Raw genomic sequence first — 27,931 nt, forward strand, 5'->3', positions numbered from 1 at the left:
GACTCCGGGGCCACGAGAGGCTCCCCAGACTCGGCGAGGCACACGCTGGTCGTACCGGTACCCGTACGGATTAACGGCCGCCACGGTCAACGGTCCGGGCGGCTGCCTCGGAGAAGGGGCCGCACAACCGCTCGCGCTGCGAGGCGGGGAGAGCTGGGAGGCGAGCGAGCAGGAGGCTGGAGACACTCGGACAACCCGAGAAGTGTTTCACCCCAGCGCGGCGCTTCTTTAAGCCGCTCTACCCGAACCACTGCTCGGCAGCAAAACCCCAAGCAGAGACCGCCGACGGGCCGGGGGGAGCGCCGGGGCCGTGGCACCCAAGCCGGCCTCCTGCGGCCTCCTCCGGGAGCCGGGGTTTTAAAGCACATCAGAAACAGGAAGCTTGAGGAGGAATCGGCGAGCTTAGAGGAGCCGAGAGACAAGCCGGGCAGATAAGAACAGCGCTCAGCAGCCAAATGATTTCCTTGCCTGAGTTACACCCGCCAGCGCGTCTTGGGAAAAACACGCCAAAGAAGCAGGGAAAACACTGCCCGTTCACCTGCTGGCGCTCAGATGAGGCCGTAGATAACCGGTGGGTTAGTTAGTTGCCTAATTATTATCAGACTAATTAGTTAAAAAGTAATTAAAGGCAGTTATGAAGTCGAAGATGAACATGATAGAGTTGGGACAGACCGAAAAATCAGGTCCCCGCAGTCTTTCAGAATCGCCGGAGGAATTCACTCGCGTTAGGCGCTGCCGCAGCTCAGAGCTTAGCAGGATTCACAAGCAGATTAAACATTTATACAGATAATGAGAACATCCTGTTACATTAGACAGGATATAAAAAAAATAAAAAAATAAAATAAAATAAAGGCTAGACACTTCAGGGCCACAAGCCATAAATTACCCACCAGCCGACGGGGCTAGGGAGAAGTTTCTCCCGGCGGACAGGGCGCCCTCGGGGGAAGCGGCGGGTGCCGACCGCCGCATCGGGGAGGGTTGTACCGGCCCGCTTGGGGTGGGTGGGGGGCACGCAGCGCCGCCCCCGGCCCGCGCGGGAGGGCCCGACCCTCCAGCCCGCCACCAACCCCGCGCTCTGCCCCAGGCACCAGCCGACCTTTCCCGGCCGGCAACCGCCCCGGGGCCAACGTAAGGCAGGGCGCCGAGGGGAGCCGCCTCTGGCACGTCCCCCTCCACCGCGGCCAAGGGCAGAGACAGGAGGGCACGGCCCCTGCGCTCGTGCAGGGCCCCTCGCCGGGTCAGACAGACAGACAGACAGGCGCACGCGCCTGTTACGCTTCGCTGCTGCGCGGGGAGCTCCCTGAAACTACAGGCCAACGCAGGAAAACTCATCGCTTCCTCCACGTTTGTTGCTGGTAGCTTCTACCGACGGACCCGACCGGGGCGGGCACGGCTTGTGTCGGCCCCGAGTGCCGGACTCGGGTTTTCACCCCGCTCGAAGGCTGCCTGCGAAGATCCCCCCTCCCTTCGGGGGGGGCCCGACCGCGCCGGGCCGGCGGGCTGCGCCAGAAGGAGAGGTCGGGAAAAATCCCGGCTCCCGCTCCGTTTCCATGGCGACCAGCAGGCCGGAGAGACACCCAGGCCGGCGCCGCCGCCGCTCCTCCTCAGCCTGCGGCGAGGGCAGCCGGGCCGCGACGCGCGGGCCGCGCACCCGGGGGCAGCCCTCCCTCCGCCGAGGGCCGCCGCGCTCCCGCCCCGGCCGACGGGGGAACCGGGTCAAGACGCGCGAGCAGGAGCCGGCCGGACCCTCCCGCCCGCGCTGCACGCGGCTCCGCGCCGCGACCCTCGGAGACACCGCCTGGCGCCGGCCCGCGCGGCAGCCGCCTCGTCCCCCCCCGGCATCCGGGCGGCTCCCTCTCCTCTGCCCCACAGAGAGCGGCCCCGTGGGGGCCGGCGGCCCCACGCGTTACTACCGCGGCTGTTATTAAGCACGTCCAGATAGGCAAGCAAGCCGCGCTCCAGCGCCAGGACCAAAACCAGCGTTTGCCCTGCTGTCGGGCGCTGCCCGTCCTCCGCAGGGCTGAGGGACGGGACTCGGCCGGAGCTGGACCACGGCGGCGGCGCGGCCCGGGCCGGCAGGTCGGCCCTGGACGCTGGCGCACCGAGGACCAAGCGCCCAGAAAAGCGAACCAGCGACGCTCGGCAGCTCCGTCGGGGCCGAGGGTTTGCGTGTGCAGACCAGAAGACGTGTTTTCAGTCGCACCTCGCAGCCCTCGTCGTCCCTCCCAAAAGGCCACCCACGAAGGACGGAGCCTTGGAACGATGATTAGGGCGTTATCCTACGTGAACATCCAGACAGACACGAACCGCAGTTTCTCCTAGGCGGGAGAAAGGGTTCAGCTCTCTGTCTCTCCCTCGAAGAACAGCCCTTAAGCTACAGCGGTTCAGAGCAAGGGGCCGTCTAGCGCTCCAGCCACAAGAGGCCCCCCGGGAAGAGCAGAACAGGGCAAGCCTACGTTTCTCCCCAACGTGCCACAGCCTCAGACTACTTTCAGCTCAGTGGATCTCTCCAGCAGACCAGAGGATTCCTTAGACCACGATGTCCTCTGTCTGCTCAGTAACAGCCAGAAGATTTCTCTTCCAAGATGTTGTCCAGGACCCCTGAGCCCACACGAGCTTCCACATCCGCAACGTCCTTTGCAAGCCGTTCCAGACATCTACTGCCCCTTGCGTGGCAACACTCCTCCTTTTGGAGGTTTTGAACCCAGCTGCTCGTAGTTTCATGTCACGGCCTGTAGCTATTGTTGGAAAACACAGCCAACAGTCACTCCCCAGGCATTTTCTCTGGGCCACTCACGGTTTTGTATATCTTATCAAACCCCTCTTGTCTCTTTTCCAGGCTGACTGGCTCATCGGGGCCTGCAGAGATAGGTATTTATAGCGGCTAGTCTTCAGCAATAGAGTAAACAGCGTTTGGCACAAGGTTCACGCGACCGAGAACAGGCAATCCCGTAGGAAGCCAGCTGAGATATCTGTGAGAGCGATGCGAGTGGGACAGAAGTGCTGTCACGGGAACTGGAAAGGGGCCGAAGGAGCTGATGATACAATGACAACACTCGCACACTGTTTCTCTATAACACAGCATTGCCAGGCTATCCACAGTGGGAACAGCCTATCTGTCCAAAGGGACAAAAGCTCCATGGCTTGAAACGCTCAAAGATAGGTTACATCAAAAGTATACTTGGAAACACTCCTGGCTTGTCCCTGGAATACAAGGAGGGGAACCAAGCAGTCTTCTCCCTCTGTGATAACACTAACACACAGAGACCTGAACTTCCAAAGCACTCTATGAACATTAATTATCTGTTTTGATTACTGGTGATATATCCCAGAAGAGTGCTAGGGAGAGCGATGTCCGGCAAGATGCTGCTGAGGCTGACATGAGATCTAGCTTTAACGCCTTTGTTAATCATTGAGAAGAGGAGGTAAACAGCCTGTTAATTATATTTGCTGATACTACCAAATACGGAGGTGTTGTGAACTCCAGTAGGGACAGAGAAATAATATGAAGGAACCCATTGAGGTTAAGCATATGGGCAAGGAAAAAAAAAAAAAAGAGACTCATCCTGGAGGAAATGCAGTTAATAAGCCTGGTTAAAGTACTATGTGCCTAATCAGTATGTCTAATGTGCCTGGCACTACCGAACGGAGGTGCTTTGCCTGCATTTCAATAAGTGAGAAGTGTCCAGAAAGCCAGGCAACTCCTTATTCTTTGCTGGGTTAATCACTGCCTTTGGCTTGGGGATCCTGCGGGACTGCCTTCTGCTCACTCCAAGCAGCGATCGGGGGGCGGGGGAGACGCAGGGGGCTGGATCTGAAACACGGGGGCTTGGTGGGAAGGAGGAAACCACTGTAGGAAACAGCAGCACATTTCAAACTGCTCCTGGAGACCCAGAGCAAGAGCCCAGATCTTTGTGGTACGAGAAGCTGCTGCATGGGAACCACCTCCTTGCAGAAGGGTTTCGGTGAGGAAGCACCGAGCCATCTGCAGGCCCTTCCCGGGCTTCCCTCAGTACTAAAGGTGATGAAACACCAAATGAAAAGCTGCAGAAGTGGCTGTGAAAGTGCCTTCACGATGCACACAGAAACCCCAGCTGGTGAAGAGCCACAGCTCGCACGTCCGCCCCGTTTCTTGCAGTAAGCGCTCGACACCCAGCTCCCCACCCCATCAGGGCCAGCAGCTCCCTCCCGCGGGCTGGTCTGGCTCCATGCGTGCCGGGAGGTCTCAGCATGACATCCTACTTCTATTTCAGGCCTGGCTCTGTTTCCTAGTCCCAAACCACATGCAAACCAGTAAGGTTTTACTGAACTCCTGGTTACTCGTAACTGGTTTTGAACTCTTCCCCTGAACAACCGTGCCGCGAGTTCTTCACAGTGGTTACGTCCTCTCTGTCCTGAGCAATTACTACTGTTTCCTGGTTCTGCAACAAATTCATTTGCAGTAGGAGAATAATGAAAAACAAATAACACACGATGGCAAATGAAAGCTGCTTTTGCATACACAGGCAGAGACTCATCTGAACATTGCTTCACAAACACTCGTACAGCGGTAACAGTGGGAAAACTGGGCAAAGCCGCAAAAACACCATTCAGTCAAGTGACTTGATTTTGCAAACACTTTCTCAGACATATTTTCCACAGTTCAACAGATATATTTTCCAACCAGTTCAATATTGAGCTATAACGCTCGAATTGCTTTGAATCACAGGTGCCTCAGAGACTAGATCTCTTTTTGTGCTACACAGCAGCTGCTGAGAGCAGCTGAGGTGGTGCTGGATGGGGATTTTCTGGAAGATGGTCTTGCTGGAAACGGCTGGGTTTAGGGCACAGCAGAGGCAATTTTCACTTGTCTGTTTCTAAGGGAAACCGTGTTAGGCAGAGTTACTGGGGCCTCTGCAGAGATCCAAATAATTTAAGGATTTATGGATCAAAACCAATCACCTAGAATTCATCTGAAAAGTAAATGGCAGGCAGCAAGATTCACGGTACTTTGGGGCTGCATATGTCCTATTTGGGACACTTCTTAAAAAGCAGTCAAATGCATTCTCTAGAAGCAGAAATTTCCAATTTCTGCCAGCCCAGAGCAGCGCACAATACCGCAGCCAGGAGGGGAGCAGACGCCTGGCTAATGGGGATGACGTTCAGGCTGGACAAGATGCAACTTTTTGCAGAGCACAAATGACAAACAGCATTTCTACAAATAGCATTTCTGTTAACAGCTGTGACCTGCAGAACCCATGGTAATGATGGATCAAATAAGGTCTGCAGGCTGCATTCAAGAATAAAAAACCCCTCATGGCATTAGACAGTCAGTGCATGGAGCCAACATAACACTCATTACTTCTTCCACCCACCCTCCCAGTAGTACCTCTTGTCCACACTGCATCTGCCATTGTCTCCTCCAGCGGAGCAGCCTGAGCAAACAGGACATTGCTTGCTGGGAGCAGGAGGGACAGCAGTGCCCAGGCTTCTCAGAAACCTCTTGGACAGGAGATGACAGAGGGGACTACAGGGCACGGAGCAGACTCCTCCTTGGAGACCTCTACACAAGGAGCCAGCCAGCACACAAAGAGCAACTTGTCTCCTCACAGTGGTGGCTACAGACCTGCTAGTGATGGCTCATGCACAGCAGAAGGAGAGCAGCTGACACTTGTAAAATAATCAGTAGAGACACCTCACCCACTCTCCCTGCTGGGGATCATAAGCTCCAGCAAGTGCCTCAGCCTAAAACTTCAGTTTTTCAGCAAACACTGATAGCCTTGCCCTGGGGAAATGCCCTCCTAGGGGTTAGGACTTGTCATGGCCTCCATAGCAGCATGTCTTGCACCCACCCCACCCCAGGAGTCACCAGCACCAGGGGTTTTGGAGGATGATGCTGGAAATCCTACTGTGATGATTAAACTCTCCAGAGCAGAGCTCTTGTCTAACATCAGGCTGCCAGTAGCTGGTTTGTATCCTCAAGCATGGAGATTTATCTCCTTTTAAAACTTACATCTTGCTTCTGTGGTCATTCTTATTCTCTATCATTCAGCTCCACTGAAGAGTGCACTGGCTTTTTCAGAGTTACGTGGCTGTTTTGTTGCTCTGAAAAACAGGGCATCAGCCTCAAGAAATCTTTAAAAACGTACAGCCTTCTTGCTCCAAAGTCTGTACTGCAAATGAACAGGAGAAACCACCAGATTTCTGCACAGCTCTAGATGCTGAGATATGCTAGGCAATGATCCAAGCCCAAGGAAGGGCCTTACCTTGTTCATCCTAAACGAACATAAGAGGAACTTGGCTCCCACATGGAGCAAGGCTCCTAGGGATGAGTTCGTATGAGTCAGCCAGCTCTGGAGCGGGGGGGCTGAAGTTAGCACTTGGATCTCATTAACAAAATCCCAGTTCTCCCTCCCATACCAGCAAGCCCCCAAATGGTCCTTCCCAAACTCCAGCTGTTAAGAAGCTTCCAAGAAAATCTCAACTTGTCTCATCTCCCTCCTTAATGAGAACATGATGAAGCGATTCAGCAATGGAAAGAGAACTGGAAATTTTCCTGTAGTGAGGCCTCTAAATGGTCTGCTGTGACTGGTGGGGCATTATGTGGACAGCCACACAATGGAGCCACATGAGAGAGAAGATGGATGGGAAACAGCTTGAGCAGAAGATGGCAAACTCTCCTCTGAGCTCCCCCGGGGACAGAATACCCCGAAAGGCAGGTCTGCCAGGCGAAACCACCTCTGCTTTTCTGGCTTCAGGAAAGCTAAGCATCAGCACACGGAAAACTTTAAGACGGGCATCTGAGATCCCGTTTCAGCGCTCTATCACTAGCTGATCTCTGGGGTGCAGCCAGACCACTGGGAGTGCTCACTTGGGGCATTTTAATAAGCTTCCCCATCTGAAGAGAAAGACCAAACGAAATATCTAGAGAGCTGGTGCATGAGGAATGCTAGGCTGCCCGCCCTGGAGAAACACCGACACTGGCACAGTCTTTGCCTGTGAAAACTGGCACAGGCCATTAACTCCAGTGGAACAGCCCCTGCCTCTGCCAGCTGGGGAGCGGGATGCGAGAGCAGCTGTTCCAGATCTTCCCTGTTCCAGCTCTCCTTGGCATTTTTTGTAATAATTACAGTGGAAAAAAAACCTTTAATGGCTGCCACCTCCATTTCTAACTCATCATGTGCATTTATACACCATTTTCTGGGGATTATCATGACAGAACTTCTCACGTGACCATTTGTGGAGCAAAATGGTCCACTTCATGCTGTGACTATGCTGCCAGAGATGCCGAGGGAACAGTATCCTCTCAGAGACATGTCTTGGCGTCTTCGCCTTGGGGAACGTGGGTTTCCTCATCTCTGAGGGGTCGAGATGCCTCTCACACATGCGGCTACTGCCAGTGCAGCCCTAGCAACAACCTGTAATTACTGTATGATAGAAAAACCTTCCTACGCTGACCTTAGAGCCTTGGGAAGGGTGCAGAGAGGAAACATTTCCTTGTCAGAAAATGAAGCTCCACTCCTTCCCTCTGCCCTGCTCCCTCTGCTCTGCAATACGCGACGGCCGGATGACGGCGGATCCGCGTATCGGACGCAGCGCAAGGTACGTCTGATTGTCAGGCAGGAACGACTATTCATACGAGCAGCTAACACCTCTTCTGCCGCGCTCCGTGTTTCCGCGGCCTCCCCGCTCCTCCTGGGGAAGGAGCTCTTCCGCGATTCGGAGAGCGCAGGACAGGTCTGGGGCGCCCGCAGGTCAGGTTTCTATCTGACACAAGCCAGACTCCTTGCTGCAGCCCACGGCAGCCGCGCCGAGGTCTGACAAGCCGTGGGCACCCTTCCCCTCCTCCTCTTCCTCCTCCTCCTCCTCCCGCGCTCCTGCCAGCCCTGCGCAGGGACCTGCTGCCAGGGCTCCTTCCCTCTCGCCCTCCATTTACCAGAGGCTTTGCAGAAGCTGCTGTGCGGAGATAAGATGTCAGCTAAGACGCCAAATACTTGTGTCTTTTATCCCCAAGGGAACGAGCAGAGCAGGAAACGTTTCTGCCCCTGGACAGCGCTGGGATACGGCTCAGGCAAGGCTCCGGAAAGCAAAGCCCTTGCCAGGTGACGCCGCGTTGCGCGCCGCCTTTTCTAAGGCAACGTCTGCGGTGACACCAGCAGAGTGTGGCGGTGGGGACATGGCGACGCCCCCGGCCCCCGCGTGCACCCAGCGCTGCTCCTCCACCTGACGCCTCCGGCTGCCGCCCCGAGGCCGAGCGCCCTGCGGGACAGGCCACAGGGAGAAGCGAAGAGCGAAAACCAAGGAGAAGTCGGGGAAGAGCCGCGGCGTAGGGGAGCGAGGCCAAACCGCCTCTCCGAGGCCCCGCCGTGGGCAAGGCAGCGGGCGGGCTGGGCGGCGCTGCCTGCGGCCCCTCGAGCGCCCCGGGATCTCCCACTGGCCAAAGCGCCGCCCGAGCACCAGCGCCACGGCCAGCGTAGACGGACGGGGCTCCTTCTTGCCCAACCAGCCTCTGTGTCTCATTCACAGATTTGCCGTCCCTGAGTCATTGCCCTTCAAATGACAGCGGAGCTGAGCTTTCTCCGTGCAGAACCGGGCATGAGTCGCATCCTAATGGTATCTCGGTGACGGGAGGAAGAGCCCCGGGCAGCCGAGGAACACCCCTACGCTCCTGCCTCTGCTCATCCCCCCGCCGCGGCCCGCCTGCCCCGGCCGGGAGGGAGGAAGGACCCAGGCGGGCAGCTCTGGAGCTGGGCCAGCGGCTGAAGACGACGCAGCAGCCCCGGGGACCGTTTGCAGAGCCAGGAGCGGGGCTCAGGGAGATTTAGACAAGACCTTCCTGCCTGCCGGAGGCCGCGCGCGGTTCTCGCGGGAGCCGAGCGGCGGAGTCCCGAGTGGAGCGAGTCCTTGGCCGACGTCTCCTGCCCGGACGCGCGCATCCCAGACGCGGAGAGCTCCAGCAACGCCGAGCCGAACCCCTCCGCGACGCAGCTCCCGCTCACGGCGAGCCCCGCGCAGCCAGGCCAGAGCCGCGCTTCCCTGCTCCGCTGCCCCGGCAGCGTCGGCAGGGGACGAGCCCCGGCGGCCGCAAGCCGAGCCTTGAAACGGGCTGGGGCTGCCGGTGCTGAGAGCCGGCGCGGGGGCCGCCGGCCGGGCACAGCCGCGCTCCGGAGCCGCGGCTGATCTGCGCTCTCGCTCGAGCACAACTGGAGCCGGCGGATCTGTTCCCGACAGCCCACTGGGGCCCTTGCAAAGACCCAGATGTGCTCAGCCACGAAAATATTTAAAGGCTTCCTCCCAAGCTCGCTGGGCTGCGTGAGGTTCCTACTGTGCACAAAAGGCTCGCTTCCCAAAGCGAAAGAGCGTTTCCCCCCAGACGGGGACCACGTGAGGCCGCTTGCTGCGTCGGCAGGTCTAGCAACGCCGCAGGCTCAAGCGCACGGCCCGCGGGACCGCGTCCGTCCTCCGGCTCCCGGCCGGGCGGGCGGCGCTCCCCGCTCTGCGCCAGGACACGCGCAGGGCCGGCCGCCCGCGGGAACGCGGCAGGTCCCTTTGTCTCGGGGGACAGCGTGTGCTCCTGGCCCTTACGAAAAGCAGCATCGCAAGCCGTCCCCAATCTGGGCCACCTCCGGGCAGCCGCACGCAAGCCCTGCGAGCACACGCGTCTGCCCCGCTGGACCGCGGAGAGCTACGGCCGCCGGGCCGGCCGCCTGCTGCCACCGCTGCCTTTGCTGGCTCTCCTACATCTCAGTCCTTCCCTCGCCGACGCCGTCCCCTCCTGGGCCTGCTCGGGGCCACGCTGTTCCCACCGCTGCTGCTGCCCACCAAGTCCCTCCTGCCCCAGCACCAGGCCTATCGCAAACCTCCAATGCTGTCCCCGGGAGAGTAAAGCACTGAAACGGTGAGGTTTACGCAGCATCAGTGCTGCTGGTGCTGGCAAAGCGATGCAGCGCGGTCCCCGCCGCGCCGGGGACGGGGGCAGCGCAGCCGAGTCGGGGCCACCGAGCTCTGACCCAGCGTGGCAACGGCTGTGCGCAGCGAGGTGGTGCCCAGGAGGGAGGTCATTTTACTAGACTACGGTGAACACCGTTTGCCAATGCTGTGGCACATTCTGCTGGGCTTATCGACTCCCACCAGCTGCCTGTAACCCAACGGGACCATTGCACACTGGATGCTTTCCAAAAGGAATCATTAGCTGCTGAAGTATTGCACCACGGCTGCCCCGCTGGAGCTGTGCCTGTTTCTCCAAGGAGCTCGTTCCACCTCTTGCAGGGTGAATCCAGCTCTGCCGAAACCTTGGCCATTCCTTTAAACACCACCCTAGTCACAAACCCCAACGCAACGGCCAAGAGAGTCCACGCTGTGACCGACAGCCGCCAGCACGAGGCCCCACTAAATCCGTAGCTGAGGAAATGCAGAGCCAATACTACCCAACAGAGGTCAGCAGGTAACATCCCCGCTGCCTCGTCTCCTGCACCCATGACGCTCCCCGTACCGGGTGCTGGGCGTGCACGGAGCAGAAATGGGCAGGTGCTCATCCAGCGCCCCAGGCTCCAGCTGTGCAGCAGAGCATCTCCGCAGCCTGCCCGTGCCCGCGCAAGCGTGCAGCCCGGCACCGAGGCCATGCAGCAGGGCACTGGCTGGTGGCAGCATTACACGAGTTACACGAGGCAAGGTTTTGGCCTCTAAAACAGGCCTTCCTGAGAGCACGGCGGGGTGGGGAGCCGAGAGCTTGCTGTGAAGCAGTTTGCACCATTGCACAGCACCGAGGTGGGCAAATAGGCTCAAACGGTGCAAAAGCCTCCCCAGGCAGCCGTGCCCGCGCGTGCAGGTCGGGTACCGCTCCCGGGCTACCAGGGAGCATCAAGGGCAGCCGGTTTGGGGTGGAGCAGGCAGAAAGCCCTGCTTTGCAGCCAGACCTCCTCGAGCGCAAGGACGGCAGCGAGCGGCAGCACCGTGGCACCAGCCCTCGCCGCACCTAAGGGATCTGCTTCAGCGAGACGGCAGGGTGCGACCGAACCGCACGGACACAGAAGCAGGCGCTCGAGCCGGCGTCGCTCGTAGCTACTCGGCGGCAGTTTGACGGAGGCAGGTCTCACCCTGCTCCGCACGCTCTTCCCTGCAACGTTTGCTAACCTACCTGTCGTTACGCCAGGACTCACCGCCTTTACAAACTCAAACTGCTTTGTTCCCTAAGCACCGCTGAAGATTAACAGCAGGCTGGGACTAACGGACAAGCAACTCTTAGCAGGCAACCAAACACCACTGAAACAGATAGTAAGACGCCACAAAGTTGCACGCCCCATGCAAGCAGGCCTGAGGTCCAGCGCTGGTCGGAGAGACGCTGGTGCCCACCTTCACTGGCCCGTGGGCTTTGCTCCACAGCACATACAGGGGTCGGACATCTCGGCGCGGCGCGGGAAGGAGCCCCTGCCACGCTCCAGGACCGATGCAGGGCAAAGCATAGAAGCAAAGGAGCCTAAACAAGGCCTCCAGCGACACGGGAGGTGTCAAGGTGGCTTAAAATACTGGCCCGAGGTGATGAAGCTCGATAGGTGTCTGAGAGGGCGGAAGCACCGGGGACCGCTCCGGAGCGAGTCCAGCAACCCTGCGGCTGTCCCCAGTGCGGCTCCGTCACCTCCATGGATCCTAGGGCAGAAATGAGGTATTTCCTACATCTTGAAACTTTTTTATTACAAAGCAAACTCCTTTGATCAGTAGATTTATTTTTAGCTTTTTTTTGTTTTTTGCTTAGAAAACTGTAGTGATCTTTGATCTTTGTTTTAAAGCATCTAAGCTGAATCTCACACAAGGCACGCAAATCTCCCTGTGTTAGAGGATATGGACACAGTAACAGCGCATATAAAACTGCAGATTTCTTTTGTTCGAATTCTTTATACAATTTAATCACATCTTTGTGCAGGGCTGAAAAAAATTAACTTTGTTGAATACAGAACTTGTGTCTGATGCCGAGCTGTGCGCTCTGCTAAGCTCCTGCATATGGTCTTGCTAAAGTTGCCAAATGAAGTACTGTGTCGATCCACTGTTTACTCTGCCTTTTTTTTTTTTTCCATCTCATGAAACGTGAGTAAAACTTCATGCTGTCACCAGCAAAGCGCTTTCAGGGAAGGTGCGCCGCTTTTGTTTTTGTTTCGAGCTCAGTCTTGCCACCCATAAGGACACGTTTCATGGAGAGTTTGCAATCTGAGCGATTTATTGCAGGTTATAACGCAGATGTGTAGCCCATTTCAAGGGAGGTGGATCGATAAGCCCGTGCTGACGGACAGCTCGAGACAGGCCGGCAGAAGCCATGAAACGCAAAGCCACGACGGACCCACCTCGGAGCGCTGCGGCCTCTCGGACCTCGCCTGGCTGCACAGATATTGATGAGGAGGTTAAATTTTAATTTATGGAAGTCTCAGGGAACGAACTAAAAATATGACATGAGCTCAGCCCGCAGCGTGGCCCGGCAAGCGGAGCCACGGCCCGCAAAGGGGTCGACCCTCTGGCCTCCTGGCTGGCGGCTGGACGGCAGAGCCACCTGCGAACGCCGCCGCAGCAGCAGCAGCAGCAGCAGCAGCAGCTGAGACTGCGACACGCGAGAGGGCAACGTTCAGACGTGGCTCTCTGAAAAGGGGTCTTCACCTACTAAACCGCGGCAGTGCTGACTACGGGGACGCTCCCAGCGCCGTCTTCCGAAAGCCGAGCGTCTCAGCTGTTTCACGGCACGCTTTGCACTGCCGGGAGCAAGCGCCCCCGCGAGCCGCACGCCTCCTTCCACCGGCCCGGGGAGGGCCGAGGGGTGCCCGCAGCCGGCGTGGCAGCCGAAACGCAGCCGGCGGAGGTTGGGGAGGCAGATCCGTCGCCAGCCTGGCGGCCGCTTCAGCATGCACCAGGCTGTGTTTGCACCCGCCCCGGCTCCGGAGACGGGTGCTCTTCCCAGCCGCCGCCTCGGTTCGGAGGACGGAGGGAGGGATCACGTCCCCACTTTACGCCTGGGTTATTCCTTTCATAAAACGAGGGTAACGAGACAGACGTCTGCTGCGAGACGGCTTGAGAAGCGCGAATGGCAAGAGCTGTACCGGCAGAGCCGTGCCCTCCTCGGGCGGCTGGGGAAACGGCTCTCCCGGGCGTTACTGCCACTGCCTCCTCCCTCCTCAGTTATCGAGGTGCGTTCCTGAGACCCAGTCTACATCTCCAGGATACAATCCTGAGGCAGCTGGGCACAGGGGAAGCGCCCGGACACCACCTTCAGCAGAGCCAGGACTGACCCTGGCGGTCCCCGCCGAGGCGTCCCGCTCAGCGTCCCCTGCTCGCCTTCCTCCTCGCTTTCCTTCCGAGGCCCACGAAGCCAGGCCTTCCCCCGTCCATCCTCATGCCTGCTGCCTGCCTTTCCCCAAATGCCTCCCCTCCCTCAAATCAGAGAGTGCCCTAGGAAAGGGCTCAAGAATTTAAAAAAAAAAGGAAGATTTTGGTGAGATTATTTTTGCTCTGGCTCTCAAGAGGTGTCTCCTACCTGCACCTGTGTCTTTGTGCCAGGAGGTTTCCAGGCTTGGAGCTAGAGCGTACAAGGTCGAGCAGCAATTTGGATAAACCCAGCCTCCCTCAGCATCAGACAAATTCCCATCCAGAGATGTTTTTGTGAAGGCAAACTGTTGCTTTGGTTCCTCCAAGAGCACTCTCTGCTTCTTCCTCGTCTCGGGGGTGCGTGGAGGCTACGGCCCTCCAAAATCCGAGAGCTGACTGAGGAGGGCCTGGCTCAAACCCCAAGGCGCTGCCCTGCGGTGCCGGGAAGCAGCTGAGCTGTGTTAGGAACAGGGAGCGGAGACGGATCTGCCCAGCTGAAGCCCTGGCAGCTCTCTGTAGAGCCAAACAGCTGCCCTGCGCTGGCTTTGGTTGGGCTTCTGCTGCGGATTTGAAGTTTCCAGGAAGATGCTCTGCAGGGAAGGAAGCTGACCAGAGACTCTGGTTGTTTCTGGTTAAATAAGAATAAGAAAATAGGGCCCAGGAGAGTGTTTAACCCAGGGCATCAGCAAATTTGCTGTCCAGCTCTGCGCTGTTCCAGTGCAGTGCCGGCTGCGCCACGCACGCCGGCAGCACGCCTTGCCGCAGCGGGTCCAGGGCCGGACCTGGCCTGAACCTCCCAGAAGCGTCACCAGCGACATCCAGGCAACAGAAAAACACGGGCACTCTGCAAAAGTCTCCAGGGTGAAGTTCTGCCCCACCGTGTTCCCACAAATAGGTCTCTCCAGTTGAATAACATCTCTGCATGGGGAAAACGGACGTAGAGAAACGAAGAGACGTGGCCAGGGCTGCAGTGGGATTCAGTAGCCACTGGATCAAGCACACACAAAGAAACCTTGGTAATCTAATAGAACGTGAGATGCTACAGGTCCTGTCCAGCCCTCCCTTTGGAGCACTGATATATTCACTAACACAGGTCCTGCTGTCAGTCCTTCTCCGTCCACAGCTTTGTTTCTTACAACATAATGAGTCCTTAATTCACCAGACTTTCTCCCATAGATCTTTATTTGCCCTAATAATGGTGGGAATTTGCACGTTTAAGAGAGCTTTCCGTAGTGGCTATTGGTTGAGGGAGATGCTATAAATATAGTGCTCCCATCTTAAAGAAACAAACCTCTAATTTCACAGTAGCTGAGCTAGAAGGAACTCTGCTTTTTGTCTGCTCAGAAAAAGACAGAAAAAAAGTACAAAATGCCTGTAAGTATCATGCAGGACATCAGTTCAAAGGAATCGGGATCTCCTCCTGCACTAAGTCCACCTTCATCCTGTGCCATCATCTCCACAGTGCTGAGCCTTCACCTCCGGGATGAGAGCCGATCCAGTAGAGAAAAGCCCTGTTCACCAGCTCTACCCCTGCTCAGAAGGGTCGATTTTCTGCAGGCTGACAGAGTGAGGGGAGCCCTCATCCTCACTAGGCCTTTACATACCGCCATCAGACAAGAAATGAATAACTTATCTGCCAGCAAGAAGCGACCCTGGGGGATCCAGCAGACGCTCCCTGCAGCATAACGCACGCCAGCCTCAAAACCGGTTTGTAGTGAAACATGCAAAATTTGTCACTGTGCTTGTCACGATCCGGGTGCTGTGAAAACATGCAGCGATCAACGATCCACACCGAGGACCTTACAGTTTAAAGTCTGAGCCCTGCAAAAACGTAGCCGACTGCTGGCACGCTGCATGAGCTCCCACTGTCCAGGACCTCCCTAGGGTTGTAACACTCAGCGACACCTGGGTGCCTGGCCTAATTAAGCCCCTTTGAATGATGCCATCAATGTTATCACTACAATTGCTCCATGCATGAAGTTCAACATGTCTTGCAGTAACAGAGGGCACAAGTAACAGGAAGAGGGGAGCCGGAGGTGGCAGCCAGCTAATTGCAACTTACACGCTCATTTAATGAATTTTCCTTCTCACAGGCAGAAAAAACAAATGGTTCCTGCCTTTTCTATCCAAGCCACCACTAACCAGTACAACTGACACCATCAGCTGAAACACAGGTCTTCACTGCAAGACCCGAAAGCTGTTTGGGATGACGCACTCGACAACGCACACCAACTTCTCCCTCTCCCTCCTCCTGTGAAAGGACTACACCACCGCTTGGGGCAGCTGCCTAAGGGAGCACCTAGGCGGAGCTGCGAGATCAACTCTCCACAAAATCCTCCGAAATGTAAAATGCAAACAAACAATGAAACAGAGAAATGTATTTTCATGTTTCACTGTCTTTTGGCTATAGGGATTTTTGATGTTAGCTGCAAGGGTAGTAAGTAAAGTATTTTCAGAGGCTAATGGTGCTGCACTGGAATAACAATGATGTATGCAGAAGCTGGGATCTGCCCGTGAATTATTTCCAAGCAGAAAAAAAGGCCTAAAGAATATTATAGCAACGAGCAGTCTAAGCAGCTGAATTCCTTACACGGAGACCTCATCACCTCAAGGAATTTCTCCCTTCTGCATCTGCCAGTGAGATTTTTGCCTGTTCTTCCCTGCCTGCTATACTCCCAAGCTCTGGGTAAGGCCTCTGTCTTGTGAGGTATCAGAGCCTGGTGCTTGATAAATGGGGCATACTGATCGCCTCTTCCCTTTCTGCAACTTCTCCTTAGCCAGGCGGAGGCCAGAACCTGCTCTGCTTGTGCAGCTTGGTCACACAGCACCTGGAAAGGAGGTGGGGGGCGCTTGAAGTTGATTTATTAACAAGGAACAACTTGATTTGTATGTACCTATTTCTCATCAAACAAACAGCACACGGTCAAACGCGCACCGCCGAACTCCAGCCTCATAAATCTGCCTTGGCCCAGCACTGGGGCTACGGGGAGTGGAGAGAGGCGAGAGCAAACCCAGGGCTGGGATCTACCGTCACCCTGTGCGGTAAGAGAGCGCTACTTATCCCGGTGAGACACCCCGAGACCTCTTTGCTCTCTTGCCAGCATTTGCTGGCTTACACCTTTCTCATTTGCTTGCTGCGGAGGAACCTGCTAAAGAGATGAGGGCTTGCTTCACCCAAGCAGGCAGCTCCCGACTGCACAGACCTCGCCGGGAAATCTGCAAAGTTTGTAACTTGGGGACAAACCTGCTGCAGTAAAGATTAACGGGCTACTCTGGTGGAGCTTTTTCTGTTGTTTTAAAGCAGATGCAACAAAGAGCCACCATCATTGGGATGATTTGGCTGCCCAAGAGCTTCACGTGTGATGTTTATTGAACTGCATTGCTCCTTGGGGACTAAATTACTGGTGGAGTATGTGGCTCTGCAGAAGGACTGGTCGCTGGAGGATGCACGCAGGTGAGCTGGGATTGCTTTGGTATCCAGCCTTCAATTTTGCAGCTTTTAACCACAGAATAGGAAGGATCTGAATTAGAGGGAGGGTCAGATGATTTCCTGCCTTATGCCAGGGTCTCCAGTGCCTGCTCTGCACCCGTCCTCCCCGCTCTGGGCTCCCGTGCGCTCCCAAACTGACCTCTTCCGAGCGCTACAGCTCGAGAGGGGACCTCACAGGCTCCTACCCAGAGCAACGTCCACGTGGACAGAAGCCTTTTGCGGTAGGTCTAAACGCTCTCTCTTCTTGCATACCCACCCCATCCAAGAAACATTATAGAACAAAGAGCTATGTGGATATGATTTGCCACCCTCCAAGCCCTTTGCAGCCGGGATTTTTGCAGGAGCCACACATGTTGGCTGATCTGATCTGTTACATTTTCCTCCACTCCTCACAGATTTTGCTGTTTGTACCATTGAGCAGTGGCTCTCTGACGTTGCTTATAAGCTGTTATTCACAGGACCAGCATGCAGCCAAAAGTAACATTAGAAAATGCAGTCTTATTCAGCGTTTGGATAGGTTTTAACAGATTCAGGTTGCTTTAAACATTCCAGCAATCAGATTTTCCAACGCAGTGAGTAACTGCATCCCCTGCTGAAGTCAACAGGAGTCACAGGTCCTCGGTTCCTTGGAAATCAGGCCAAAACTCACTAATCACCACAACGTTGGATGAGTTTGGTATTAGCCTCATTTCACAAATGGGGAACAGTCACCAAGAGGGCAAAGTCAAGATTCTCAACTGTGAGAGTCTAAAGTAAGGCACCTACATATGCATTGAAGCAGCTTAAATAAGTGGCCTGATTTTTCACGAGACACTGAAGTGAGCGGGAGCTGCAAGGGCTCCGGTTCGTATGTACAGATTCAGGCACCCACGCTGGAAAATTCTGGCCTGGGAAACTCCTCATGGTTGCCCCAGGCGAGGGCCCATGGCTTGGATGTGCTGCTTCTGCACTCCTGTTGCCTCCTAACGCGTTCTCTCCGTTGCAAAGCCAGTGCTCACTCATGCTCTAAGGATGCAGCCTTAAATGCGACAGCGTAGTGAGTTAGGAGTTGCGAGTCTCACGGCTGCTACCTTGAGCCCCACTTCTACTAAGCTTGTTTCCTGCTTTCTCATCAAGGATGCTAATCCCAGGGACACCTAATGAAGACTCATCTAAGCAAGGCTCCGTTTCTAGATGCTTCATAGTCAATGGCAAAATTCCCTCAGCCAAGATCCCAAATAATGATTTTCTTGTCTTTTCTCAAGGTCTCTGAACCAGAAAGCAAAAACAAAGTTAGACTCAGTAGAGATGGATGCTAAGCCGCGAACAGCCTGGAAGACCCACGCGCTCCCCACCCTGCGGCTCTGCCCCTGAAATGCACCTCACGCGCCTTGGTTTCCTCCTGCTCCGAAACCCACCGACGGCTCCTCTATGTGAACTCTACGCAGCTAGCATCCGGCTGCCGTTACCTCCTTCACCCCGAAGGATCCCCTCGTGCTTTTAGATTACACACACAGGAAATATCAACATCTCTGCCACTACCAGGCTGCCTACACTTTTATCCCGTTGAGTCAGCCTCAACAACACCAGCTCATGTATTCAGCACTCCCGCAACTGCCTTTCTGCTTTCTGCCACGCTCCCCCGCTCCACAAAGCGGGACTGGAAGCAGCCCCGCTATTTTGTCAATGTACAGTCAAGCAATGCCCTCCCCGTTGCATGACACAGGGTGCAAACTCCACCTGGTCGGGGTAACGGGAGGGGGCTTTGGCCCCCTTTGCACCATCTCTTCGCACCTTCCTCTCTTATCCCTGATAAATCAGCTCCCTCGTGAAAGCATCCAGAGTTCTTCTGAAAAGCCACTGACTCTTCCTTCCTCTGCATACATCCAAACTCAAAGGTCCATTTTTCTTTGGATGACAGTGGAAAATTGCCAGGTGAACAAGGCAAGGTGAGTGGCCAGTGGGAACTGCTGGAACCAGCTTGATTTATTGCATATAGATTTGACATAAAGACTTATTCAGTCTATCTAACGTTTGTGAGGACTACTGCTAGTCCATGCAGCCATGTGTCCTTGTCACAGCCCTCTCCTTTCCTCCCACCTCCTCCTGCCCTTTGCTAAGGCTACCTGGCATGTGACCACAAGCTCTCGAGGGGCAGAAATTATGACTGTCTCTACGTGCGTAGAGGACATGGCATGCTAGGACTCTACTTCTGTTGGGGCCACCGGCCGCGATAGCGGTAGAAAGGCAGGCAGCACTGAATTACTTCATTCCCCGCTGAAATGCAGTCACAGAAGCAGAGCAGCAGCACCAAACCACTTGGTGCAGGCTGAATACTATGTACCTTTGAAACCGCAGGGGGAATTTAGGCAAGCAGATTGTAATTACCTGACTTGGACCCGGCCCAGAACGTCACCACTAGCTCCTTTCCAGAAAAGGTTCCTTACAAAAGCAATGCAGAAACCTGGTCATGAGAGCAACGGCCAGGCTCTCGCGGTCGTGCCCTTGATGAAAGACAACACCTCCAGCAGACCTGGTGTCCCCAGCACTGCACTGAGGTGCTGCTTCCACGCTGTCTCCAACAGAAAGGCATCAGCCAGAGCTGCCTGGGCCGGGACTGCAGTCCAAGTTTCCCTCCAAACTCTCCCAGAAAAGCAGTGGCCAAGCACTGTCCTGTTAACGGGGTGATCTCCGCCACAGTGCCTCTCCGAGATGATGCAGAAACAAACCGTTTAGCTCTAACGCACAGCGCTGCCTCTCCCCCAGGACACTGCTCCGAGAAAGGGAAGCAGGTTTAATTATTAAGATCATTATGCTTCCCGGAGACAACATCCGGAGGGCGATTACATAGGTGAGCCAAGCAGATCCTCTCGGCTTTTGAACATACTAAAACTCCTACTGCCATGGTGCCGAGATTAAACTCGGCATCTCTGCCATGAGAAACAAGGTGAAACGCTCAGCAGAACCGAAAAGGGATCTGGACAGACGTGCAACTACAGTTCTAATTTTTAAAAACAGACGGCGCTGGGCTGAGAGACTTAATCCATCTCAGGAGGGAGAAGGCAAGCCTTTAGCTTTTGGAACATGAACTACTCCAAGCATCATTCCTCTGTTAATGATATGGCAACGCTCAAGTGACTTACGGGTATCTCACCTTCTTTAGGCAGACAGGGGCAGCAAGACCCCTGGCGAAGGCCAGCTGAAGAACTAAGCGTCACAGCAAAGCAAACCCAACTGTACCCACAGATAGGTCTAGTTATACTTTCCCCGTCTTTCAGCAGCATGCTAGGCCCGGCCCCAAGAGACAGCTCCGGGGGTAGGGCACACACATGCAGAGCCCACGCCAACCTCCACCCGGCCCAGCCCTGGGGCCCCGATGGAGGGAGTCGGTGACGCTGGCCGGTAAAGTGAAGGGAGAAGGCCAACCATGACCCTCCTGCCCATTTCCCAGGTACGAAAGAGCGAGAGGGCGGGCAAAGGGCTGCTCCCCTCTGCTCGCCTGTCCCAGCCGGCTCCCTCCTCCTCTGCCAGCAGCTGCAGACCAGGAGAGCTGGGGCAGAGCTACTGGGGGAGGCAGGGGGGCTCCCTCTCCTCGGTTCATCTCAGGTCATCGCTCACCTGCACACCTCGGCTGGGCACGCGAGCAGAGCCCCTGGCTGCCCCCGCCCCGCACGGCAGTGGCGCTGATCCGCAGCAGGCCAGAGGCAGCGGTGAGGGGCCTCGCACCTGCTGCTTGCTGCGTGTGGGGGGCGAGGGGGTGCACATGCACAGGTGTGTGCACCTATGCAAGGGTGTGCATGCGTGTGCACATGTGAGGGGCAGCGCAAGCACACCAGGGGTGCATCTGCAGGGAGAAGGGGTGCTGCTTACGTGTTTGGGGGCTGCACGCATGTGAGGGTGGATGAGTGTCGATGGATGTGGGTAAGCGTGCGCACATTTCAGCAAAGCCCTGCTGCGCCCTGTTGTTCTCCTCACCCCAGAGGACTCTTGTCCACTCCGGCCACCGCTGTCAGCCCTGGGGGCTTGGGGGCACAGGGAGAGCCCCCTGCTTTGCGGGCAGGTGAAGGGAGGGGAGGAGCACGGCTGTGTCAGGCATGCGGCAGGAAGGCCATGAAGCCCCCAAGCACCACTCTGTGCTGCAGCCAGGGCCTCAGGGGCCGTGCACGGCTTCCCCGGGCTGGCGAGGCCAGGGTACGTGGCCTCAGCCTGTCCTCCCCCTCCTGCTAGGGCTTTTTGGATTGTCTGCCAGTAATACTGCCAGACTGGAGGGCTCCGGGGAACCTCTGGGGACATCCGAGGAGGCCAGAGCAGCAAATGCCAACTCCTGGGGAAGCACAGGTACAACATTAGAGAGGGAGGAAAGTCCACAGGGCACCTGAGAGAAGGAAGGACCTACAGGAAGCGGTGGCAGGAGGTGGGACAGGGACCCAGGAAAACGTGTGGCTCGCCTTACGTCGTAAGACATCGGGATGGGGCTGGGAGGCCCCGCGTGCTCCCTCCTACCTTGCAGTCTCTTACGCAGGATCTAACTGAGTACTCTTCCGATTGCAAGTACTTCTCCAGCAAGAGGTCAAACTCCTCATATTTTTCCTGAGCGTGTTGGTCCAGCCTCTGATACGCCTGGACGCAGCTGCTACACGCCTCGCCGTCCAGCGCCCCGGCCGCCGCGGCCACAAAGTCCACCATCAGGTTGTCCAAACTGCAATCCAAGCTGTCCGGGCCGGCCATCTCCCGCAGCAGGTCCCAGATCGTGTAAGTATCACAAAAAGAGAGGTTGAAGTTCCTAAAGTAAGCCTTCAAGAAGTTCCTTTTGGAGGAGGGAGAGGAGAAAAAAGAGGCGGAGGAGGGGGCGGCCCGCAGGGGCGCGCTGGAGAAGGAGCCCAAGAGTCGCTGCAGGGAGGACAGTTTGGCGCAAGCGGAGTCCAGGTCGCCGCGGGCGGCGGCGGCGGCGGCGCAGGGGGTCCCGGGCCCCGGCGGTTTGGTCAGGTTGCCCAGGAAGGCCTCGCAGGCGGCGGGCGGCTCGACGGGCGGCAGCAGCGCCCGCGGCCCGCGGCCCCGCGGCCGCCCGGCGCCGCTCCGCTCCCGCGCGCGCAGCTTGGCCCCGGCGCAGAGCCACAGATGGTCGGAGAGGAGCACGGTGAAGAAGAGGAGGGAGGCCAGCGAGAGGCGCCATTTCTGCGCCCGCTCGGGGTCGGCCACGGGCTTGTCGCTGCGGCGCGGCGCGCAGCACACCGCCCCGCCGGCGGCGCCCCCGCGGGGGGACATCCAGGCGCCGCGGATCATGCCGCGGGGGAGGCGGCGGCGGCGGCGGCGGGCGGCGGCGGTGCCGGGGGGCCGCGCCGCGCTGCCGCCAATGTCACCTGCGCCCGCCGCGCCCCGCCATGCCCGCGCCTACGCGCTGCCGCCGCCGCCGCCGCCGCCGCCGGCCGTGGCATGGGGCGGCGCGGGGGGGAGGCGGCGGCGCCGCGCCGCTGGCTCGGCCCCGGCTCCGGCTCCGGCCCCGGCTCCGGCTCCGGGCGCGGCGCGCCGCCCGCGGGCATGCCCCGGCCCCGGCCCCGCTCACTCGGCTTTCCGCTTCCCCGTGGGCTGCGCCAGCTCGCGGGCCGCGCCGCGCCCGCCGCCGCCGGGCCCCATGCCCTCACTCTGTCGCCATCTTCGGCCGCGCCGCCAACACCTTGAGGAGCCGAGCCGCCCTGCGCCTGCGCGCCGCCGCCCCCCGCCCGCCGGCTCGGCTCGGCTCGGCCCCGAACAGCTCCGGGCCGGCCCGGCTCCGCTCCGCTCCGCCCGACTCCTCCCGGCTCGGTTCAGCCTGCTCGGCCCGCCTTATCCCCGCTCGGCTTCCCTCGGCCTCAGCCCGGCTCGCTTCGGCACCCGCGAGCCAGCCCGGCGCGCTGGGCGCCGGCCGCTCCCAGCAGGTGCGGGCGGCGCGGGGCGGCGCGGGGCGGCAGGTGCCGTGGTGCTGAAGGACAGCTCCGCTCCGCGCCGCGCCGCGCCGCCCCCGGCAGCGCCCGGCCCGGCCCGCACGCCGCCCTCCGCCCTGCCCCGCCGCCAGCCCGGCGGCGGCCAGCCACAGCGCACCGGTGCCACCCCACCTCGGGCCTGGCCCACATCCCAGCAAGCACAGCCGACGGGCAGCTTGCCCTCCTCTTGTGTTTGCGGGGCGCTCCGCCGACAGCCACAGGCGCGGTGCCCTCGGGGACCCACAGCTCTCCCACAGCTACGCTGGCGCTGGCCATCTGGCCAAGGAGCCGAGGAAAATGTTGTCTCTGTTGCTTGTCCCGAGCTGGGGCCCCATGGATGTGCTGGTGCAGCCAGAGCAGTGCTAATAAAGTGGTGGGGCCTTTGTGGGCTTGCTGTTGTCTTCAGAGCAGAGATCACTCTGATGTGTCCCCTGGGTGCTCCCTGACTGTTTGCCCTCAGCCTTGATCATCCTGAAAAAGAGCCCCCAAGCATTCAGTTTCTGGGTCACTGGGAGTGAATTCTGAACTGGCACTAAAACAAACCAGGAAACCAGCTTCCAGGGAACGTCACGTCATTTGTGTCCCAACCCCTATTAACACCCCACTAGGGATTCATGGGCTAGTTAAACAAGAGACTATTAGCTTACCACGAATGAAAAATAAATAGAGCTCTGTAACATGAAATCCTGCTGTTAGCAGAGCGGCAGGCAGTGCCTGCTCTGACGCTCCTTCCCCATACATGCATCCATCCTCACCCTCGGGCACTAACCTGGCTTGTGGGAACTGGTTCAAGTGTTCCTATTTCTGGGGTTTTCATCAAGCTGCATCCCCAAGTGAACAAACCCTGTTGTGCCACTCAGCTGTGCTGGCAGCCCTGCAGCAACAGAGGTGCCGGAGCTGGTCCGCGAGGCCCTGTCCTCTCCCCTCCCCAACGCCAGGTACAACATGAGGGAGGAACGGGAAGGACAGGGTGGTGTTGATGGGGCTGGGGTTTCAGGTAGGCCTGCCTAGCTACGGCGTGGGATCCTGTGGGCACAGGGAAAGTCACCCAAAGGCTCTGTTCCCCTTCTCCCATTTGTCAGCCTTACCTGGGCTGCCGACAAGAATATACCAGTGCAATCCCATCTCGGCCCCCAGCCGACATCCCAGCAAGCAAAGCTAATGGGCACCTTGGCCTTCGGCCACCTCTGCCTCCACTGATGAGTTGCAGGGCTGTTCCTCACCTGCCACACATCCGGCCGTTCCACCCAGCCACTTCCTAAATGCCTGGGTTTTACTTTGTCTTCCCCAGCTGCTCTCTTCTCCCTTTCCTTCTCTCTTTTCCCTCATCCCTTGGAGACCAAGCCTTGCTGACAGGCGACAGCTCTCTGGGCACAGGGCTGATCCTTGGAGAAGGTAACTGGCACCGTGTCTAGGGTGCTCGGCCCCTCGGGGAGCCGTACAGCTGGGGCTGAACCCCTCCCGCCTCCTGCCACGCAGCCAGCCGGCAGCAAACGGCGCGTTAGTTAGGAAGGCCGATGTGTCTGAGCTGCACCTACTCCAACAGGTAGCTCTGCTCAAGCTGAGGCACTGAGGTGAGGAAATATCTGGTGAAGAGCCAAGAGTGGTTTTACAGCCGGAACGAACAAATGTCAGACGTCACTGGAAGTGATATAAGCAAAACTGCAACCCACGGTGGAGGCTTAACTTCTCCGAGCTGTGGCACAGAGGACTGCGCCACTTGCGGAGCAGCGCAGAGCTCAGGAGACAGCTTCCCCCAGCTCCTCCCAACCGTCCCTTCCCTCCTCGCCAGCGCGCCTGCCGCCCAGCTGGGGAGGAGTCCTCTGCAATAGCGGAGAGCTATTCTTGCAGGCCTGGGGTTTTGCTGGTGGGGTTTTTACCAGGCTGTCTGTGCATGCCTTGGCAACACACGACTATACCGCGGGTTGAGACATGGACAACTGGAGCTGTTATTTTTGAAACAAACGCTAACTTTGTTCCCCGTGCCCTGGGCACAAAGAAATGTGCCCAGATACCACAGGCACAAATGCCTCATTGTCAGGAGACAAGCCCTGAATAGCGATCTCTGTGAGCGACCTGACCCTTGGGACTTGCACTTCAAGAGAGGGAAATACTTGGATGAGTCTCAGAGAGAGGGTAGCAAGAGTGCTACCTCCTGGGATATGGTCACTGGGAGAAGACAGTGCTCCTGCCACAAGGAAAAGCGTAAGGTGGATCCTAACATGCAAAAGCTGAAAAGCTCATCTTCACTTCCCTTTCTGCGGTGAACATGAGAAATACCCCACCTCTTGCGCGTGGCCTGGGAGCGCTGGTGTGCGGCCCAGGCGCTGCTCTGCCGAGGGCGAGCCGCGCCTGCCGCGAGTGGCCGTGCTGGAGGCTGCAGCGACCTCCGTCCTCGCCTGTCACAGGTGTAAGTGTCAGCCGGTTTGCTGCAGCTCCTCACCCCAGGAACAGAGGAGAGGGATGGAGCCGCAGCCTGCCTGGTGGAGAAAGCCCCTGTCCGCCAAGAGTCATGCTTTCTGGTAGGAAACGGAGGCACCAGTACAGCTACGCAGAGAAAAATCAGAGCTCTGCACCCTGCGGGAGCACATGGGGGAACATCGGGTTCGAGTCTCCCCTGTCCCTTCCCTGGTCTCTCACCACCCTCCTTTGCACCTTCTTCTCTCTCACGTCTGTCTCCTAAATCGGCTGACAGTTACACTGCCGAGGCCAATTCCCAGATTGACTGCTGAGCCAGGGGAGCCCTGCCTTGTTATTTCTCTGTCCCAGCCCCACTGCATTTGGCCCCGGGCTGCCGCAGGAGGGCCCTCTGCTCCCACAGGAGCTCAGCGCGGGAAGGGACACTGCGCCCCATGGCCCCAGCGGTGGGTTTAGTGGCCACTGCTGAAGACTGGCTGGCTCCCCAGATAAGCCCACTGCTTTAGATGCTATTTGTGTCAGGACAATGGATCTTCTCTTGCTCCTGTCTTCGGTGGTGACCTGCTCTTTAAGCCTCTTTCTAGCTTTTTTTCTTTTTTGTCTTCTGCTTGTCTTCCAATAGCCCCACTGTTCCCATCCTGTTTTAGCTTCTTCCCTGGCCAGAGGACTCCTCCGCTTTCTTTCTGCCCCCAGGCCCCATCCTTCCCTGCACACAGAGCATTGGGGAGCAGAGGAGGCGAGGGGAGGGCTCCGGAGACAGCCCACCGGAGCGCCGTGGCCCTTGGCTGGTACCTCCCTGCCACCACCATGCTTGGCATCACTGAGCTGAGCTAAGGCCTGCACAAACACTGCCTGATGGAGGGGTCTGTTTCCAGGGCACAGTGCTATTTCCGCCTGGGAGTTTGCCCTTATTGGGAAAACATTAACTGCTCCTCCCCCTCTCTGCTCTTTCATTGCTAAACCAGGGGTTTCCACATGCCCCTTCATGAGAGAATCGATTCGTTTGCTCAGCCTTTCTTGGGTTTCTCTCTGTTTGCTGCTGCTGCTGTTATTCAAGGAGCGACAGGGTTTGTTAACGTTTCTTTTATGCCGAGCCCAGGCGCAGGGGCCGGCTCCCAGCGCCAGGGCGGCTCGGCTGGGAATGCCAGCTCCAGGCCAGTCTCTGCCTTGGTGCTTCCTCAGAGAGCGCCTGCACCTGCGGAGGTTTTGGAGACCGTTTGCTATCATTAGTTGACATGAATAATCAGCACCGGGGACTCCAGGCAGGCTGTCAGGTCAGGATAAGCCAGCTAGGATGTCACTGGAAGAGTAACGACAGCATTTTCCTTCCAGATGCTGCAACCATCTGACAAGGGGTGGCCTGGTCTTTGTGCACGCCCCGATGTGCTTTTATGGGATCTTCCTGCTTTGCTGGGAAAGGCAAGTGATTAAGTGCAAACAGGAGAGGGCCCTGGTGTCTGAAGAAGGGATGGAGAAGGATGCGTGGAGCAGCTAACAGAGAGACCTTGGGGCAGGCATGTCCCCGGGTGCTAGTGAAGCACTGCCACGAAGAGACTCTCCGGGGCCGATGGGATGGTGCTTGGCAAAGCTGCACGTGGACACCGGCTGCAGCCAGGGCTGCGCAGAGGGCACCGTCCGCTGCCGCTGCTGGGCTGGAGGCTGCAAGCCCAGCTCCTGCCTTGCACTCTCAGGCCCCGTGTACTGAGGGTCCAAAGCAGGAGCAGCCCTGCTCGCAGCCGTGGGGCCTGCAGTTAGCAGTCTCGAGGGAGGAGAGGCGCAGCCCCTCTCTTACACTTGCAGACGAGCAGGACTGAGCCATCCCTGGGCACCATCGAGGGCCAGAGGTTCGTTTTCTCTCGGCGATCGCCCTGGCTCCAGGCCAGGGCCACGCACGGCCAGCGTGAGGCTGATGCTGCTGGCGCTGCAAACCGCGGCTGGCGGCAGCCTGCAGAGTTAACCTGGGAATTTAAAAGGAGAAAAAAAAGTTGAAACTTTGCATGATGATTTATAGCACTGAATGCCTACCACAGCAGTACTGACGATACTGAGGGTAATGCAGAGCAACTTTTAATTTCTGTGATTAAAATAGGCTGGATGAGAGATGCAGTCTAGCTGGCCATTTCGAGGCCTCAACTGGCGAGAGGACAGAGCGGGCCAGGGCACACTGCCCTCACACGTCCTAACTCCTGCAAGCGCCCCACACGTCCAGCTGCAACCCCAGAGGAGGTCTCCTGGGCTGGACAGAGCAGGGCCAAAACCAGCCCAGGTGCTCAGCGCTCCGCCAGCACTCAGCACCTGGATGCTGTGCTGTGGTGCCCTCCCCGCATCCGGCCTCACAGACAGCGAGAGGGCATCGGTCCTCACCTCTGCAGTGGTGGCTGGGTCCTGGGAAAGGACTGGTGCAAGGAGACCTGGCTTGCAACGTCACCTCGAGCCTCGCAGGGCACAGGGAAGAACCTGAGGATGGCTGGGGAACGCCTGGGGTGAGACGGTCCGGAGGAGACCGTGGCTCTGAGACGCAGCCCGGGGCACTGCTCCTTACCGTGAGGCTGAACTGATGGAGTAGGCAGAGTCGAGGCTGGTGGAGCCTGAGGACTGGTCGTTGTACCTGCAGGTGCGAATACGGCCTGGTTACGGCTGGGCAGGCTGAGCTGCCTGCTCCTCTTACTGAGCAAGCCTGAATTTCAGGGAGAGGAGGCGTGGGAGGCCTAAGTCCCTGCCGGAGAGCTTTGCCCCATGAGCAGCCCCGGTCAGATGTTTT

General features: G+C 57.7%; 1 protein-coding gene across 1 annotated transcript in view; it reads right to left on the minus strand.

Moving 5' to 3' along the window:
• NALF2 (NALCN channel auxiliary factor 2) overlaps positions 1 to 22,075 on the minus strand; it is a 38,441-nt gene extending 16,366 nt beyond the window's left edge. The window contains exon 1 of the mRNA XM_068957225.1: positions 21,296 to 22,075. Within this exon, the coding sequence (XP_068813326.1) occupies positions 21,296 to 22,075 (780 nt within the window). The remainder of the gene's footprint in view (positions 1 to 21,295) is intronic.
• Between the last annotated feature and the right edge of the window lie 5,856 nt (positions 22,076 to 27,931).

This window comes from Struthio camelus, chromosome 11 (assembly GCF_040807025.1).
Source record: "Struthio camelus isolate bStrCam1 chromosome 11, bStrCam1.hap1, whole genome shotgun sequence".
NCBI classification, from domain to species: Eukaryota; Metazoa; Chordata; class Aves; order Struthioniformes; family Struthionidae; genus Struthio; species Struthio camelus.